The 17,266-nt window shown below is 50.1% G+C and overlaps 1 protein-coding gene across 1 annotated transcript; it reads right to left on the minus strand.

The window, feature by feature from the left end:
• Positions 1 to 216: 216 nt before the first annotated feature.
• RIPK3 (receptor interacting serine/threonine kinase 3) lies at positions 217 to 16,212 on the minus strand. Its single transcript, XM_030187948.1, has 13 exons — positions 16,048 to 16,212; positions 14,442 to 14,646; positions 13,344 to 13,665; positions 12,717 to 12,862; positions 12,321 to 12,370; positions 10,484 to 10,645; positions 10,069 to 10,151; positions 8,651 to 8,786; positions 7,910 to 8,007; positions 6,586 to 6,628; positions 5,664 to 5,713; positions 3,792 to 3,834; positions 217 to 873 (listed from the first exon to the last, which is right to left on the minus strand). The coding sequence occupies exons 2-13, from the start codon at positions 14,585 to 14,587 to the stop codon at positions 770 to 772; spliced, it is 1,383 nt and encodes a 460-aa protein (XP_030043808.1). The 5' UTR covers positions 14,588 to 14,646; positions 16,048 to 16,212; the 3' UTR covers positions 217 to 769.
• Between the last annotated feature and the right edge of the window lie 1,054 nt (positions 16,213 to 17,266).

The following is a 17,266-nucleotide window of genomic DNA, read 5'->3' on the forward strand; positions in this document are numbered from 1 at the left end:
CAATTGCCGTTATTGATTATAGCGTAAGTCCACAGTTGCGCGTCTGAAGGAACTATGGGATGGGGGGGGGGTATCTCCACAGACATCACAGTTCATTTTAATCTTTATTTGTTACATTTGTACCCCACATTTTCCCACCTCCGGTGAGGAAACAAATATAGAGTGATGTTATTTTAAATGAAATAGATATGTACAGACACATTAGGGAAACATAGAGAGGGAAGTTATATAAAGTTTATTAAGTTCATAACAAATTTGGGTTTCTTTGAATTGCTGGATTCAGGTTGGGTCCTTAGGATATGCCTTTTCGAACAGGTAAGTCTTTAGTGCTTTCCGGAAGTTGAGGTGGTCGTACGTAGTTTTCACAGTTTCTGGGAGTGTACTTTATATATGAGAAGCTGGATCCATGAACTGATTTATGGAGCACCGAGACATTTTTCCTCTTTGACACCGGCCCCTAAGGTCACTCTGGCAATCCTGCCCTTCCCTCCAGAAATGTGTGTGAAGGGCGAAGGAGAAGGAAGGCGTCAATGTTCCCTGCGAGGTCCCGTGCCCTCTGCGCCTCTACCATTGTGGGAGGTACAGCAATATCGCGTGAGGAGCAGGCAAGTTCCGCAGGGCCCCCCCCCCCAGGGGACCTGCCTGCCCCCTGTGGTTGAATTGACAATGTTCTGCGCCGTCCCTGAGGACTTGTACTTGAGGGCAGAGGGGCTGAGCACAGGACACAGATGGGCTGTGTCCTCTCTCTGGATGGCACCTTGTTTTCCTGCTATTTTTTTGTCTTGGTCTTTCTCCTAGTGTGGCGAATATCCATTTTATTATTATCCCCAATCTGGAGATAACTCACAGTTCCAGTGATTCTGGTTTGAGAACCTGAAACAGCGGAATGAAAAAAAAAAACTATTACAAACCATGCCCAGGGGTCTCTTCACCTGGATCACTGACTTTTGTGTGCTCCTGAGGGAGCCACCTGATCTCCTTCTGCCTCAGTTCTAATCCCGCCTCTGTCACTAACTAATTCACTGTGTGTGATCCTGAGGGAGTCACTTAATCTCCCTGTGCCTCAGTCCTAATCCCCAGCTCTGTCACTGATTCTCTCTGTGTGACCCTGACAAGTCACTTTATCTCCCTGTGCTTCAGTTCTAATCCCCGGCTCTGTCATTGATTCACTCTGCGTGACCCTGAGAAGTCACTTTATCTCCCTGTGCCTCAGTTCTAATCCCCGGCTCTGTCACTGATTCTCTCTGCGTGACCCTGAGAAGTCACTTTATCTCCCTGTGCCTCAGTTCTAATCCCCGGCTCTGTCACCGATTCTCTCTGCGTGACCCTGAGAAGTCACTTTATCTCCCTGTGTCTCAGTTCTAATCCCTGGCTCTGTCACTGATTCACTCTGCGTGACCCCGAGAAGTCACTTTATCTCCCTGTGCTTCAGTTCTAATCCCCGGCTCTGTCACCGATTCTCTCTGCGTGACCCTGAGAAGTTATGACCCTGAGAAGTTATCTCCCTGTGCCTCAGTTCTAATCCCCGGCTCTGTCACTGATTCTCTGTGCGTGACCCTGAGAAGTCACTTTATCTCCCTGTGCCTCAGTTCTAATCCCCAGCTCTGTCACTGATTCTCTGTGCGTGACCCTGAGAAGTCACTTTATCTCCCTGTGCTTCAGTTCTAATCCCCGGCTCTGTCACCGATTCTCTCTGCGTGACCCTGAGAAGTTATGACCCTGAGAAGTTATCTCCCAGTGCCTCAGTTCTAATCCCCGGCTCTGTCACTGATTCTCTGTGCGTGACCCTGAGAAGTCACTTTATCTCCCTGTGCCTCAGTTCTAATCCCCGGCTCTGTCACTGATTCTCTGTGCGTGACCCTGAGAAGTCACTTTATCTCCCTGTGCCTCAGTTCTAATCCCCAGCTCTGTCACTGATTCTCTGTGCGTGACCCTGAGAAGTCACTTTATCTCCCTGTGCTTCAGTTCTAATCCCCGGCTCTGTCACCGATTCTCTCTGTGTGACCCCGAGAAGTTATCTCCCTGTACCTCAGTTCTAATCCCCGGTTCTGTCACTGATTCTGCGTGTGTGGCTCTAGGTCAGGGACGCACCCTTCTTAATCCCCCTTCCCATTTTAAAGCCAGTAGATGATATAGTACAAACTGGAAGGGCTGCCAGGCTCAGAAAACAGAGGTAGCAGCACCACCTGCTGGACACTTCAGCGTAGGGAAACGGTGCGGATAATCCATCTCCACCGATTTGCAGGGATTGGGAAAAAGTTTACTTTCAAGTAGAGAACTGTACTGACTAGCATATTTTACTGTTTGCCTGATTACAAATAATGAAAAATATTATTCAGCTAAATACGAATAATTATGGGCACTGAGCTTTACCATAACAAATAACAAAAGAAGCAACGTGAAAACAGAGAAAAAAGTGTTGAATTCACAGTAGGATTTAGCACAGCAGAGCCCCGGATTAGTCGTATTCAAATTTAAATCACTATTCGGGGCAGAATCGAATCAGATTCATGATTAATATTCGGTATGGCCCTAGTTTCAAGGATATTTGGGTTGCTTTCATTTGGTGCTGATTTTCCCCACCTCGTGGCACAGGGATTAAAAGTCAAAATAAAGCAGCGCCTCAAACCGTACGTTCAAACAATAATAACAATTACAGAATGAACTTGTCATATAGTTCCTTTGTTTTATTCATACAGGATCACAGAAAGAGCTTTTATATTCTTAGGCTTTAGATTCGCTTGTGACATATTTCTGCTGATGGTGAACGTTTAGGATTAGGGTTATACGGTCTGTGCCGGGGCTGGTGGTTGGGAGGCGGGGATAGTGCTGGGCAGACTTATACGGTCTGTGCCAGAGCCGGTGGTGGGAGGAGGGGCTGGTGGTTGGGAGGCGGGGATAGTGCTGGGCAGACTTATACGGTCTGTGCCAGAGCCGGTGGTGGGAGGCGGGGCTGATGGTTGGGAGGCGGGGATAGTGCTGGGCAGACTTATACGGTCTGTGCCAGAGCCGGTGGTGGGAGGCGGGGCTGATGGTTGGGAGGCGGGGATAGTGCTGGGCAGACTTACACGGTCTGTGCCAGAGCCGGTGGTGGGAGGAGGGGCTGGTGGTTGGGAGGCGGGGATAGTGCTAGGCAGACTTATAGGGTCTGTGCCAGAGCTGGTGGTGGGAGGCGGGGTTGGTGGTTGGGAGGCGGGGATAGTGCTGGGCAGACTTATACAGTCTGTGCCAGAGCCGGTGGTGGGAGGCGGGGCTGATGGTTGGGAGGCGGGGATAGTGCTGGGCAGACTTATACGGTCTGTGCCAGAGCCGGTGGTGGGAGGCAGGGATAGTGCGGGGCAGACTTATACGGTCTGTGCCAGAGCCGGTGGTTGGGAGGCAGGGGCTGGTGGTTGGGAGGTGAGGATAGTGCTGGGCAGACTTATACGGTCTGTGCCAGAACCGGTGGTGGGAGACGGGGCTGGTGGTTGGGAGGTGAGGATAGTGCTGGGCAGACTTATACAGTCTGTGCCAGAGCCGGTGGTTGGGAGGCGGGGCTGGTGGTTGGGAGGCGGGGATAGTGCTGGGCAGACTTATACGTTCTGTGCCCTGAAAAGGACAGGTACAAATCAAGGTTGGGCAGACTGAATGGACCGTGCAGGTCTTTTTCTGCCGTCATCTACTATGTTACTATGTTATTGGAATCGGTATCTAAAGTTGAATTTCTCCCTCCCCTTCTCCCTATTCTTTTGTGCCCCCTCTTCTGATGCAGCCCCCGACCCTGTCCCTGCATGTGAAGGGAGAAAACTTACCAGGGCGTGCTGGCGTGGTCTGCGACGACGGTGTGCTTGCGTACTGAAAGATACCAAAGAACAAAACCCCCCATCCCATCAAACATATGGTTAGCAGTAAAACTCAAGACAGGATATTTTACACAAGAGAAATGGGGGGAGCCCAGTGCAAGTTGCAAGTGACCGCCCTGGTTGCCAGAGAGAGGAGATGCTGGGTAGTGGGGGGGGGGGGGGGGGGGTGCTATGAATGAGTTTGGAAGAGAAATTTGGTGCCCAACGTAAACCCTCGCCCTTGCCTCGTAGTGAGAGACCCCTGGGAGGCTGTAGCTGCAGAGAAGCCAATGATGGAAAGACACAGGGCCGGCTTAACCGAGGAGGTTTCGTTGCTCTCTTACACGCAGTCGCCATCTTGATACACTCAAAACACATTGTATTGCAAGCTCCGCCTACTGGCTTCAGGCCAAATAATGGGCCAAGCACGCTCCCGCCATCTCCTGTCAATTAAACCTCCTTGGGCTTAACCATTGAACCAGGTGAGGCACTGGTTCAGGGCACCAAAATCCACACCCTCTGACATCACCGCCAGGGCCTCTCCTGGTCTAAAGGTTAAGCCTTCTCTCCCTGCCTTTTCCACCGCGGTCCCATGCATTTTACTTTGCTTGCTGGCAGCAGCATGCATGAACAGTGGTTCTTGGCCCACCCCTGCGTCTTCACTGCTGCATCCCACCCGCAGGAAATTGCATCAGAGCAGGCAGCAGTGGGAAGATGCAGGGGTGGGTCAAGAGCTGCCCATTGTTCATGCTTCCTCTGCCAACAGCGAAGGTAAAGTGTAGAGGATGACCACGGCAGAAGAGGAAGGGAGAGAAGCTGGACTGAGCGAGTGAGAGAGAAATGCTGGACCCCTGGGGGACACGGTGGATGGAAGCAATGTGGATAGGGTTACCATATTTGGTCCCCCCCCCCCCCCCAAAAAAAAGAGGACACATGCCCTGCCCCTGCCACACCCCTCCCCGCCCCCTTTCACACACCCTACCCCCATCGCATATCGCCCCACCCCTTTCATGCCCCCGTCACCCCCCCCCCCCTTAATGGTGTCCTATCCTCCCCTCCCCTTACTCTACTGCCCTGGTGGTCTAGTGACCTCTTCGGGGCAGAAAAAAGCCCCCTCTTTCCTGCCTGGAGCGCCTACATACTGTTCCCCTTGCTGATTCAAAATGGCCGCAGAGAGTTGAAGCGGCCTCATGAGACGAGGCCGCCTCAACTCTCCGCGGCCATTTTGAATCGGCGCTGGGACCATCAGCGAGGGGAACAGTATGCAGGGCAGCACTCTTTCCTGTCCCGAAGAGGTCACTAGGCCACCAGGGCAGTAGAGTAAGGGGAGGGGAGGATAGGACACTATTAGGCCCACCCGCCAGCCTTCCCGTTTGTCCGGAAATCTGGACAAATGGGCAGGCTGGCAAAACCCGCCCGGTTGCCCGGCCATATCCTCAAAAACAGGACGTGTCCGGGTAAAACCGAACATATGGTAACCCTAAATGTGAATCCGGGGGGGGTGGAGGGAGTGCCGAAGCAAGTTAGTGTAGGGGTGCCATAATTCCTCGGAGCCAGCCCTGGAAAGATACGATAGAGTGACAGGGCAGTACAGGGAAAGACAAATAAGTCCGGGAGACAGAGGGAAGGAGTAACACAGAGAGACGGAGAGAGGGAGTGACAGATCCAGGGAAAACTGGAAAATAGAAACGGGGTGCTTTCAGTAGGTAAATCAGACAGGGGATGATGAGTGCAGTACACAGGTCTGTGACAGAGTTATCTGAATTGTTTGGTACTTAAATGCATTTCTATGACGTTCTCTCCCCCCCCCCCCAACTTAACCTCTTCCTGCATTCCACTTACCGGCCCCTGCATGTAAGGATCAGCTGAGGAAACGGGAGTTTTAGGATATCCTAGGAGAAAAGAAGAATTTCCATGAATAACGTTAATGCTTGGGATGTTATGAAAGAACAATGTGATGAATCAGCAGATCTCAGCTCATTTTGTGACCTTCAGCAAGGTCAAAGAACTTGTCTGTGCTGTGGGAACTATTTAAAGTAAAACAATATTGCAACGTTATTGCTCTGTGCTTCAGTTCTAATCCCTGGCTCTGTCATTGATTCACTCTGCATGACCCTGAGAAGTCACTTTACCTCCCTGTGCCTCAGTTCTAATCCCCGGCTCTGTCACCGATTCACTCTGTGTGACCCTGAGAAGTCACTTTATCTCCCTGTGCCTCAGTTCTAATCCCCGGCTCTGTCACCGATTCTCTTTGCGTGACCCTGAGAAGTCACTTTATCTCCCTGTGCCTCAGTTCTAATCCCCGGCTCTGTCACCGATTCTCTCTGCGTGACCTTGAGAAGTCACTTTATCTCCCTGTGCCTCAGTTCTAATCCCCGGCTCTGTCACCGATTCTCTTTGCGTGACCCTGAGAAGTCACTTTATCTCGCTGTGCCTCAGTTCTAATCCCCGGCTCTGTCACCGATTCTCTGTGTGTGACCCTGAGAAGTCACTTTATCTCCCTGTGCCTCAGTTCTAATCCCCGGCTCTGTCACCGATTCTCTTTGCGTGACCCTGAGAAGTCACTTTATCTCCCTGTGCCTCAGTTCTAATCCCCGGCTCTGTCACCGATTCTCTCTGCGTGACCTTGAGGGAGTCACTTTATATCCCTGTGCCTGATAATCTCAGCTGCAATGATGTTCCCATCACTTAGCTTTGGAGGTCCTGAAGCTTTTTTGCTTTGCTGTTAATTCCTCCTGAACACTTCTTCTGAATGATTGCGTACCTGTTCCATTGATAGGCGGTTGAGGTGTGACATCTGTGATCTTCTGCGGGAAGAAGAAGGGGGGGAAGAAAGGAGTGAGCAACACAGGACACAACAGATATCCATAGCCACACACTCAAACATATGCACTGATCCACAGAAAGAGGTACGCGTAGCCTGCTAACTCATATGTGGGAAGTGGGAGATGGAGCCATTACAGTGTTTCAGGCCCTGGGACCCCAGACTGCTTATTTATTTTGTCTTCAGACCTCCTGCTCCATCCTTCCTTCCTGGAATAAATTAACCCTTCTGTTTTGGAAGAGAGTTCTGGACTAATCATTGGGAGAGGGCAGGGCCGCTGAGGGGGGGGGGGGGGGGACAGGGAGGACAAAATTCCCCGGGCCCGGGCCTCCGGGGGGGGGGGGGGGCCCGGCACCGCAGTCCGGCCTGCCCGCCCTCCGTTGCTCCCGGGCATTGAACTTAAGCGCCTCACCTTCGAAAGCGCAGCAAGTGGCAGACCACTCCTTCCTTCCGTGTCCTGCCCTTGCCTGATGGTAACTTCCGCGAGGGCGGGGCACGCTTTCGAAGGTGAGGTGCTTAAGGTCAGTGCAGAGGGCCCGGGGGTGGGGAGAGGGCTCGGTGGAGGGGGCCCGGCGACCTCAGGTGGGTGGGGGAGCCCCAGTGACAGCCTTGTCCCGGGCCTGGCCCAGTCTCTCAGCGGCCCTGTGAGAGGGCATGTCACCTGAGAGAGAGAGAAGCATGACAGCAAGGGAAGGCCTGACATTTAGGGCTACAAAGCAGACTGGCCACAAGTCTAGTGAGGGCCCTAGCCAGAATTTTAAAGACAGAACTAAAGCAGGTCAAATCACCCACCCGCTGCGTTTTGCAGTCAGAGGCCCAGTGGGTTCCCCTGAGTGACTTTGCTGTATTCACCTTTTCTTTTTGAGCCCTTGGCAGTGGCATAGCCACAGGTGGGCCTGGGTGGGCCGGGGCCCACCCAAATAGGGATCAGGCCCACCCAACAGTAGCACACGTATTGGTGGTAGCAGGTGGGGATCCCAAGCTCCGCCAGCTGAAGACTTCCCCCTGATGGTAATGAAAATGCTATTCTCCACGATACCAGCGCCTGCGCAGGCTCAGTTTTCAGCGCATGCCTGCTGCAGACTGCTAAGGTGGAAAAGCGTTTTCCCCACTAGCTGAGGTTTTTTTTGGGTGGTGGGTGAAGGGGAGAACATTTGATGCCCACCCATTTCTTGTCTAGGCCCACCCAAAATCTGTTGTCTGGCTATGCCCCTGGCCCTAGGGATCACGCTGGTGGCCTTAGTCTCCATGTTTTTCCACTCACCTTCCGCGTTCCTTGAGCGCCTGCTGTGGGTGGGGGCAGGCCGGTGGAATTGAATCCTTGTGGCGTCCTGCTGGACGGGTCACTGAGTGGCACAGCCTCTGTGAGAGACGGGGAGAAAAAGAGGGAAAATTCAACTTGGGCCTCAGAAGACTCAACCCCCAGTTCTATCACACTCTGCCCATCTGGCTTTCATCAGGGAGCCATCACCCCCCAAACTCTTTCTTTAAGATTTCATTCCTCCGGCTCTCGTCAGGGAGCTATCATGCAATGTCTCTCTCCTTTCTCCTTCTGCCATTTCTCACTCTTCATTTCTTCCCCTGTCAGGTACCGACTATCTCGCCTTCCCATTTTCCTTCATAAGTGGGTCATTATGCATGGTCTCTTTCCTCACGTTTCACATCACCTTAGGTTCCACTTTTTGACTGGTACCAGGTGTTTAACACTGTAAGAACAATGATCCTCTCTCCTTCCCACAGCCTGGAGGCCTCCGAGACTCACTTCATTGGGATGGGAGGAACCAGATCTAGGACTGACGTCTTGCCTAGAGTGCCACCTGACTCCATGTCATAAGGAACAGGTTAATCCATTCCTGCTTTTACCTAACTCCATGCCTGAATTTGTAGTTTTGATTTGTGTAGGAAACACAATAGGACCATCAGAACTACATGTCCCAGCATGCAATAGGGTAAAACCAGGCATGAACTAACCTGTTCCCTTTTGACGTGGTAACCCTATTCTTACCATTCATAAGGCTTGGAGGTTGCTCCAGTGTCATGGTCTTGAAGTTTGCCAACAAGCCAGAGGTGGGACTTGAACTCAGAGTTGTGGAGCTCGGCACCTCCCACCTCTCTTGTTCCAAGGAGGTTTCCATCTTTTTCTGTGAGGAGGGGAAAGGAATGATTCTATTATTTTCCCAATTCTGCATCCATCTGCGCCTTATAATGGTTAGAGATCACATACAGCCTTTTACCCAAACTGTTCCCCGAAAGCACTTTGGAGTTGCAATACCGTGGGTAAAGACAGGGTTAGTGGAGGAGTGGCCTAGTGGTTAGGGTGGTGGACTTTGGTCCTGGGGAACTGAGGAACTGAGTTTGATTCCCACTTCAGGCACAGGCAGCTCCTTGTGACTCTGGGCAAGTCACTTAACCCTCCATTGCCCCATGTAAGCCGCATTGAGCCTGCCATGAGTGGGAAAGCGCAGGGTACAAATGTAACAAAAATAAAATAGATACTATTGGAGATTCTACGTGGAATGTTGCTACTATTGGAGATTCTACATGGAATGTTGCTATTCCACTAGCAACATTCCATGGAGAAGCCTGCGTGGCCACATTGGTGATCTGCAAGGGCCGACTTCTACATGGAATGTTGCTACTATTGGAGATTCTACATGGAATGTTGCTACTATTGGAGATTCTACATGGAATGTTGCTATTCCACTAGCAACATTCCATGGAGAAGGCTGCGCAGGCTTCTGTTTCTGTGAGTCTGACGTCCTGCACGTACGTGCAGGACATCAGACTCACAGAAGCAGAAGCCTGCGTGGCCACATTGGTGATCTGCAAGGGCCGACTTCTACATGGAATGTTGCTACTATTGGAGATTCTACATGGAATGTTGCTATTCCACTAGCAACATTCCATGTAGAAGGCTGGACGTCAGACTCACAGAAGCAGAAGCCTGCGCGGCCACATTGGTGATCTGCAAGGGACGACTTCTACATGGAATGTTGCTAGTGGAATAGCAACATTCCATGTAGAATCTCCAATAGTAGCAACAGTGGAGGAGTGGCCTAGTGGTTAGGGTGGTGGACTTTGGTCCTGAGGAACTGAGTTCAATTCCCACTTCAGGCACAGGCAGCTCCTTGTGACTCTGGGCAAGTCACTTAACCCTCCATTGCCCCATGTAAGCCGCATTGAGCCTGCCATGAGTGGGAAAGTGCGGGATACAAATGTAATAAAAATATGATGTCAGGCTCCTTTATCCAGGGGATGGGGAAGGAATTGGGTGGCTGTAGATTGCTCCAGGTTTCTGCTAGTAAGGAGATATTAATGATAGACTGACTAACAATATATTATCCCTCTGAGCATGCACAAAAGTGTGTGTGTGTGGGAGGGGAGGGATGGATGGGAAACCAGGGGCAAGAACAGGGCACTCACCAGAGCATCCCACACGTCGCAGACTGCCTTGCCTTCCTGGTGCTCATGGGCCTTGAAGATTTCCCTCGTGGTCTGGATACAATCTGCAGATATATATACACGGAGAGAGCATGGGATGAGGTGATATTCCTAGATGCTCAGCGGTGCTCTACTGCCTCAGTGATGGGCTTCACCTGATGACTCAGGTGCTCATGAGATTCTACAGACTTGTCGACTAGAAAGTCTGCCAGACATGGGGGGGGGGGGGGGTCTGTTCCTGGCTCAGAGCCTCGGAGTGGGAGCAGCTGTTGGCCCCTGAGATGGAGGAAGGGAGAGGAAGATTGTACAAAAGACCTCTTTGATTGGGAATCAGCTCCGAAGGCACATGGAGAAAAGATGTCTACCCTGACCATGGACAGCTCCCTGTTTGCTGTACCTTTGAAACTGGGTCGTTCTGATGGTTCCTGGTGCCAGCACTTCACCATCAAACTTTTGATGTCTTCCAGCCTCTCCACATGGTTGTATAGATCCTGCAGGAACTCCAGGCTAGGCCGCTGCCCTCGAGGAACGTGCAGCTTGATCACAGAAGACATAGCGTCTGCAGACAAGACAAGGCGAACACTGTGTACGGGGTTCCACCTTCCCCTCGAGATGTGCTAAGCCTGTTCTAACACTCATCAACAGTCCTTTTCAAATCTCTCCAGGAGCTGACATGGCCACTTTGCCTTGACATCACAGCGCCTCCAGGCCCCGGAGAGGCACAAGGCCTCAGGGCTGTGGGTTTTGTTGAGAGCTGAGATGTGTTGATTACACTTGAGCCACGCAGGGAGGAGCAGCCTGGGCTAAGGTTAGTTCATTGTTTTTAATGAAACCACAACCAAATAATTTAACACTTGTACAACATCTGTAAGTGCTCCTCTGACACCAGTCGTGGTAAATAATAACTAGGGGTGGGCAATGATTAAAAAAATATTAATTACACGATTAATCGTTCATAATCAAGGCATGCATTTTGGGCATGTCTCTCGCCTTTTCCTACTGGCTTTCTCTTATTGAGCACAATCACCTTCTTTGTTTCTTTCTCTCATGCCCCCTTCACCAGCCTTTACTCAGATTCTCTCATGGCCCCCTCCCCACCTGCTGTCACCCAGGTTCTTTCATGCCCCCTTCACCAGCCTTTACCCAGATTCTCTCATGGCCCCCTCCCCACCTGCTGTCACCCAGATTCTCTCATGGCCCCTGATTTTTTTTAAACACCAACCCACCCTCCCCTCCCTGTGTTTACCTCAACAGCAAGGTTCGGGCTCCGGATTTTCTCTTCTTCCTCGTTGCCTCGTCCTTGTTCTCCCCCCTGCATGGCCGGGCTCTTCAAATACCTGAGCTGTGCTGTGCAGGAAGTTGGAGAAGGTTTGACGGGACTTGAAACTTTGAGACTTCCCCAACTTCCTGCATGGCATGGTTCGGCTCAAGTAGCCTCAGAACCCAGCTAGGCAGGGGAAGAAAGACGCAGCGAGGAAGAAGGGAAAATCTGGAGCCTGAGCCGATGAGGTAAACGCAGGGGGAAGGGTGCGGATCTGCGTTAAAAAAAAATGCAGCCGATGTTAATAGCGCTATTAACGCGTTCATTGCCCACCCCTAATAATAACTAAAAAAACAAGAGCAGGGATTCTCAGCCCAGTCTTTGGGACACACTGGGCCAGTCGTGCATGAATAGATCTACGTAGAATGGAGGCAGTGCAGACAAATTTATCTCGTGTATATTTTTTAATTTTATTTATTTATTTGTTACATTTGTATCCCACATTTCCCACCCATTTGCAGGCTCAATGTGGCTTACAAAATACCGAAGAGACGTACGCTGACTCCGGTGTGAACAAATACAAAGTAATGATGTGGTAAAATGAGATTCATGTGGAGCGGGTTACGTTAAGGAATCGTAAAGCGTAAGAATTGCGGTATGCGCATTGCGTACTTTATTGTGGCTATAAAAAAAAACAAAACAGACTGGCCTGGTGCGTCCAGAGGACTGAGTTGAGAACCCCTGAACTAGAGCTACAAAGTTAACCAGTTCTAGGCTGGAGACCTTTTTTAGGCAGTCCTGGTTTGGAACTTACGTCGCAAAGCAGTGTTGGGAGTTTTGGTTCCTGATCCTGCCCATCGAAATCAGTGCTGTAAGTCCCATAACGCACGATGGGATGGTCAGAAATCTAGATCGGTCCCAAAATCTCCAGCCTGGAACTGGGTTACTTGACATTTCTGAAATCTGTACTCACTACTGTAAGGCTCTTCACCCTTCAGGACACTCCAAATAAGGATGGCGTAACTGTGCAGGAGAGAAAAGTACGGTTAAACATTGCTGACGCCAGAAAATGAGCGCAACCTGCTCTTTCTCCCTCACATTATCCCCAAGTGACTGTGAATTCAGCCCACCACCATCTGCTACCCACAGTATCACACTTTCAGGGAAAAACCCAGGTCTGGATACCAGCTCCTCCCTGGAATGGACATCAGTTGACATAGAAACCCTGGAGCGGATTCCATCACCTCCCTGGAAGGGGACATTAGCTAAGATGGAAGCCCTGGGCTGGATCCCAACTCCTTCCTGGAATGGACATTAGTAAGCTGGATCCTAGCAGAGCGAAACCTGGACCGGATCCCTGGGATGTTACCTGTAAACATCAGATGCTTTTGTGGGACAACAATTAACATCGTCGAGCAGCTCTGGGGCCATGAATTCCAGTGTTCCGTCAGCGGGAGGAACATCTTGGGGGAGTGTTATTCCACGCTTAAACCGCGATAAGCCGAAATCGGAGATCTGAAAGGATTTACAGGAAGAACTGTGTAATACTGCCAACGTATCCAATTCCAGGAGGGATATTTTAGGCCAGTCCTAGTTTTCAACTTGCATTCTCAAAGCATTGTGGTATTTGTAGTCGCTACTCATTAAAATCAGTGCTGCAGCTCCCCTAAAGTATCAGAATACGGTGTTTAGAAATTCCGGACTGGCCTTTAATGACCCTACTGGTACTGAGCAAGTTGGCGAGCATAGCATTCATGTCTGCTGTGTGAAAGTGATTAGCCTCTATCATTACCCAGAATCCCTTAAGGCTGCCAACCGGATCCAGATTCACAGGACAGAGTCGATCCAGTCTTGGGCTTACCCCCGAGACTTGTAGTCTTGCTTTCTTAGGGCACGCAGTGGGGAAATCAGAACTACAAGTTCCAGGACTGGATCAACCCTGTCCTGTGAATCTGGATCCAGTTGGCAGCCTTCCCCTTGCTGGACACAGACTCACCTTTATGTGGAGATCTTTATTCAACAGGACGTTCTGGGGCTTCAGGTCGAGGTGCAGTAGCGGCGGGCACAGGTCATGCAAGCGGTTCATGCCCAGGTTAATCTCGTGCAGGACACGGAACTTGAGGGCCCAGGGCAGGGGCTTCACCAACGCCTGGAGTCGGGCCAAGCTCCCGTTCTCCATGTATTCCATGACCAGACCGAAGGAGGCATCACTGCATCGGCACAGGCCATACATTCGCAGCACATGGTCGATAGAAAGGGCGCATAGCATTTTCTTTGCTTCCAGTAGGAGCTGCTCCTGCCCGTTTTGGACATGCTTTCTGAGGATGGGAGGAAACCCGGATCAGTAGAGAGAACATGAGAACATAAGAGTAGCCATACTGGGTCAGACCAATGGTCCATCTAGCCCAGTATCCTGTTTTCCAAACAGTGGCCAAGCCAGGTCACAAGTACCTGGCAGAAACCCAAATCGTGGCAACATTCCATGTAGAACCCCAAAGAATAGCAAGATTCTAGAATCCTAAAGAATAGCAAGATTCCATGTAGAAGCCCAAAGAATAGCAAGATTCCATGTAGAACCTCAAAGACTATCAAGATTCTGGAATTCTAAAGAGTTAGAAGATTCCATGTAGAACCCCCAAAGAATAGCAAGATTCTAGAATCCCAAAGAATAGCAAGATTCCATGTAGAACCCCCAAAGAATAGCAAGATTCTAGAATCCTAAAGAATAGCAAGATTCCATGTAGAACCTCAAAGAATATCAAGATTCTGGAATTCTAAAGAGTGACAAGATTCCATGTAGAACCCCAAAGAATAGCAAGGTTCTAGAATCCTAAAGAATAGCAAGATTCCATGTAGAACCCCAAAGAATAGCAAGATTCTGGAATTCTAAAGAGTGACAAGATTCCAAGCAGAATCTCAAAGAGCAGCAACATTCCATACTACAAATCCCAGGGCAAGCGGTGGCTTCCCATGTCAGACAGACGGACACAGAGAAAAGGAGGGTAAGTCAAATAGAGGGGAGAAAAATAGGAGGTGAGACGTAGAAAGAGAGATCATCTTATTATGGTGGGGGGGGGGTGGGTTCTCCTCTTACGTATTTAATTTCTTCAGGGCAACAAGATGGCCCCAGTCTTTATGCCAGGCCTTATACACTTCCCCAAATCCCCCAGAACCAATTAGCTTCTTCTCCTGCAGCTTATCCTCAGGGATGGTGTATAAATTCAGGGTCCCTTTGTCCATCCTGGGGCAGGGGTCTCAGAAAAGAGGGAACCCGACACTCAGCAGAGAAGTGGAGTCACCTGTCAGAGAGAGAGAGAGAGTGAAAAGGAGAAACAACCTGTACCATCACAGCATCCTTGTTACTCCTGTCAGACAAACTCCACTACTCAAACAGTAAGCTCTTCTGGGATGGAACCTATTTTCCTTGCTGCCCCCCCCCCCCCGGTCTGTGCTACATAATATCACTTCATACTGCCTCATGCAGGCTTTCAATGCCCTATAAATAGAACAGCACCTTGTACAGCCCTAACATAGTAACATAGTAGATGACGGCAGAAAAAGACCTGCACGATCCATCTAGTCTGCCCAACAAGATGAACTCATGTGTATACCTTACCTTGATTTGTACCTGTCCTTTTCAGGGCACAGACTGTTTAAGTCTGCCCAGCACTAGTCCCGCCTCCCACCACCGGCTCTGGCACAGACTGTATAAGTCTGCCCAGCACCATCCCCGCCTCCCGCCACCGGCTCTGCCACCCAGTCTCGGCTATGCTCCTTAGGATCCATTCTAGCCCTGTCAGTGCTCTATGAATTTAATAATGCTTCATATGACCGTGTGGACCACCAGTATCATATAAACAAAATACCACCCCTTACTGCTCCAGGGATAGAAAAATACACTGTACCAGGGTGGTAGTTTGAGACATTATAAATGTTTTTCTAAGCTGTAGTGGGTAGATGTCTCTGGGGCTCATTTTCAAAGCACTTAGACTTACAAAGTTCCATAGGTTACTATGGAACTTTGGAAGTCTAAGTGCTTTGAAAATGCATGTCTCTGTCCCAGAACAGGGCCTGCTGAGAGACAGTGTCGGGTCTGAGGCAGGGCAGCCCCCTTACCTTCCTGCATCTGCTCCTCCCTCGGTCTGCCGCTCTCCTGCTTCTGTGTGCGGGACCCGGGTTATCGCGTTAACGCAATCACCCGGACCCGGGTTATCGCGTTAACGCAATCACCCGGGTCCCGACACATAGAATCAAGAGAGAGAGAGAGACCGAGGGAGCAGAACCTTCTGCCTGCTTCCAGAAGCCTTGCAGGCACCGGGCCCCTCTTGTCGACCAGGCCCGGGGAATCTTTCTCCCCCCCCCCCCCATCTCAGCGGCTCTGGCCCAGAAGAGAGAGAGCGAGACTGCCGATCTGGTATCACAAGGCAGGCTGAGAAGTTTTCCGAGAATTGATCTGGACTAAGAGAGAGAAAAGTGTGATAGAGAAAGGGGGGGTGGGGAGAAGAAACAGAAAACAGAGACTCAGAGGAAGAGAGAACGACAGAGAGAAAGAGAGAAAAAGAAAGCAAGGAGGGGAAAGTGACAGAGAAAGGGAGCAGATGAGTGACAAGAGCGGAAGTTGAAGTTTCAGAGACAGACTCTGCCCTACTAAAAAGCCAAAAGATTCAGCACTAATGTAAACCCCCTATATTTACACTAACCTTACAGCAGGAACACGGAACCAGCCATGGACCCAGAACCCTGGAGCTGACCCCAAGGGCAAGGGAGAAAAGCAGCTGCCAGAGTCCGTGTGTGTGCTCTTGTGTGCGCATGTGTCTACCACAGGACAGGGACACGAAGGCACAGGTTCAGATATGAGGAAGAGGCAGAAAATGCGGAAGAAAATTCATCAGCTGTTTCCTGCAAGAAAATCTCTCTCTGCTAAAGGTCTCTGAGAGCGAGGCTTGTAGATATAAATCAGTGCTGTGTACACGGATGATACTTTATACATTAATTACTGCCCAGTGACTGTACAGTGCTGTGTAATATAGTAAATGAGGGCAGATAAAGACCTGTACGATCCATCCAGTCTGCCCAACAAGATAAACTCATTTTACATGGTTATGTGATACTTTATACCCGAGTTTGATTTGTCCTTGCCATTCTCAGGGCACAGACCGTAGAAGTCTGCCCAGCACTGTTCTTGTACTAGAAGTTCTGAAGATTCTGGAATCCTAAAGAGTTACAAGATTCTGGAATCCCAAATAGTAGCAACATTCCATGTAGAACCCCAAAGAGTAACAAAGTAAATGACGGCAGATAAAGACCTGAATGGTCCATCCAGTCTGCCCAACAAGATAAACTCATTATACTTGGTATGTGATACCTGAGTTTGATTTGTCCTTGTCATTCTCAGGGCACAGACCGTAGAAGTCTGCCCAGGACTGTTCCTGTCCTAAAAGTTCTGAAGCTAACGTCAAAGCACCTTAAAATTTACACCCAGCGCACCATATCTATTCGGTCACGATCAGGGCGCTGGCTGTAGAAGTCTGCCCAGCACTGGTTTTACTCTCCAATTACCAGCATTGCCACCTAATCTCCGTTAAGATTCCATAGATCCATTCCTTCTAAACAGGATTCCTTTGTGTTTATCCCACGAATGTTTGAATTCCATTACCGTTTTCATCTCCATGTATCTACCACCCTTTCCGTGAAAAAAATGCTTCCTGACATTACTCCTGAGTGTGCCCCCCCCCCCCCTCTTCAACCTCAAGTTCTACACCTTCCTGTGTGCACTGTCAAGGCTTTATAATTAATAATCAGTGCTCCGTGACTGTACAGTGCTCTGTACACTGATGGGGATTTATAGGTAATCATAGTGCTGTGTACACTGATGATACGTTATAAATAATAATCGCAGACCCTGTGACTGTACGGTGC

Source organism: Microcaecilia unicolor, chromosome 14 (genome assembly GCF_901765095.1).
Source record: "Microcaecilia unicolor chromosome 14, aMicUni1.1, whole genome shotgun sequence".
Taxonomy (NCBI): Eukaryota; Metazoa; Chordata; class Amphibia; order Gymnophiona; family Siphonopidae; genus Microcaecilia; species Microcaecilia unicolor.

Excerpts from the sequence above, each read along its gene's own strand:
- RIPK3 (XM_030187948.1), bottom strand. The coding sequence starts at position 14,587 with ATGGACAAAGGGACCCTGAATTTATACACCATCCCTGAGGATAAGCTG. Across the intron at positions 10,646-12,320 it reads GGGTGAAGAGCCTTACAGTA|ACGCTATGTCTTCTGTGATC; the intron begins GTGAGTACAGAT and ends TCTTGTCTGCAG. Across the intron at positions 6,629-7,909 it reads GCGCTCAAGGAACGCGGAAG|AAGATCACAGATGTCACACC; the intron begins GTGAGTGGAAAA and ends TTCTTCCCGCAG.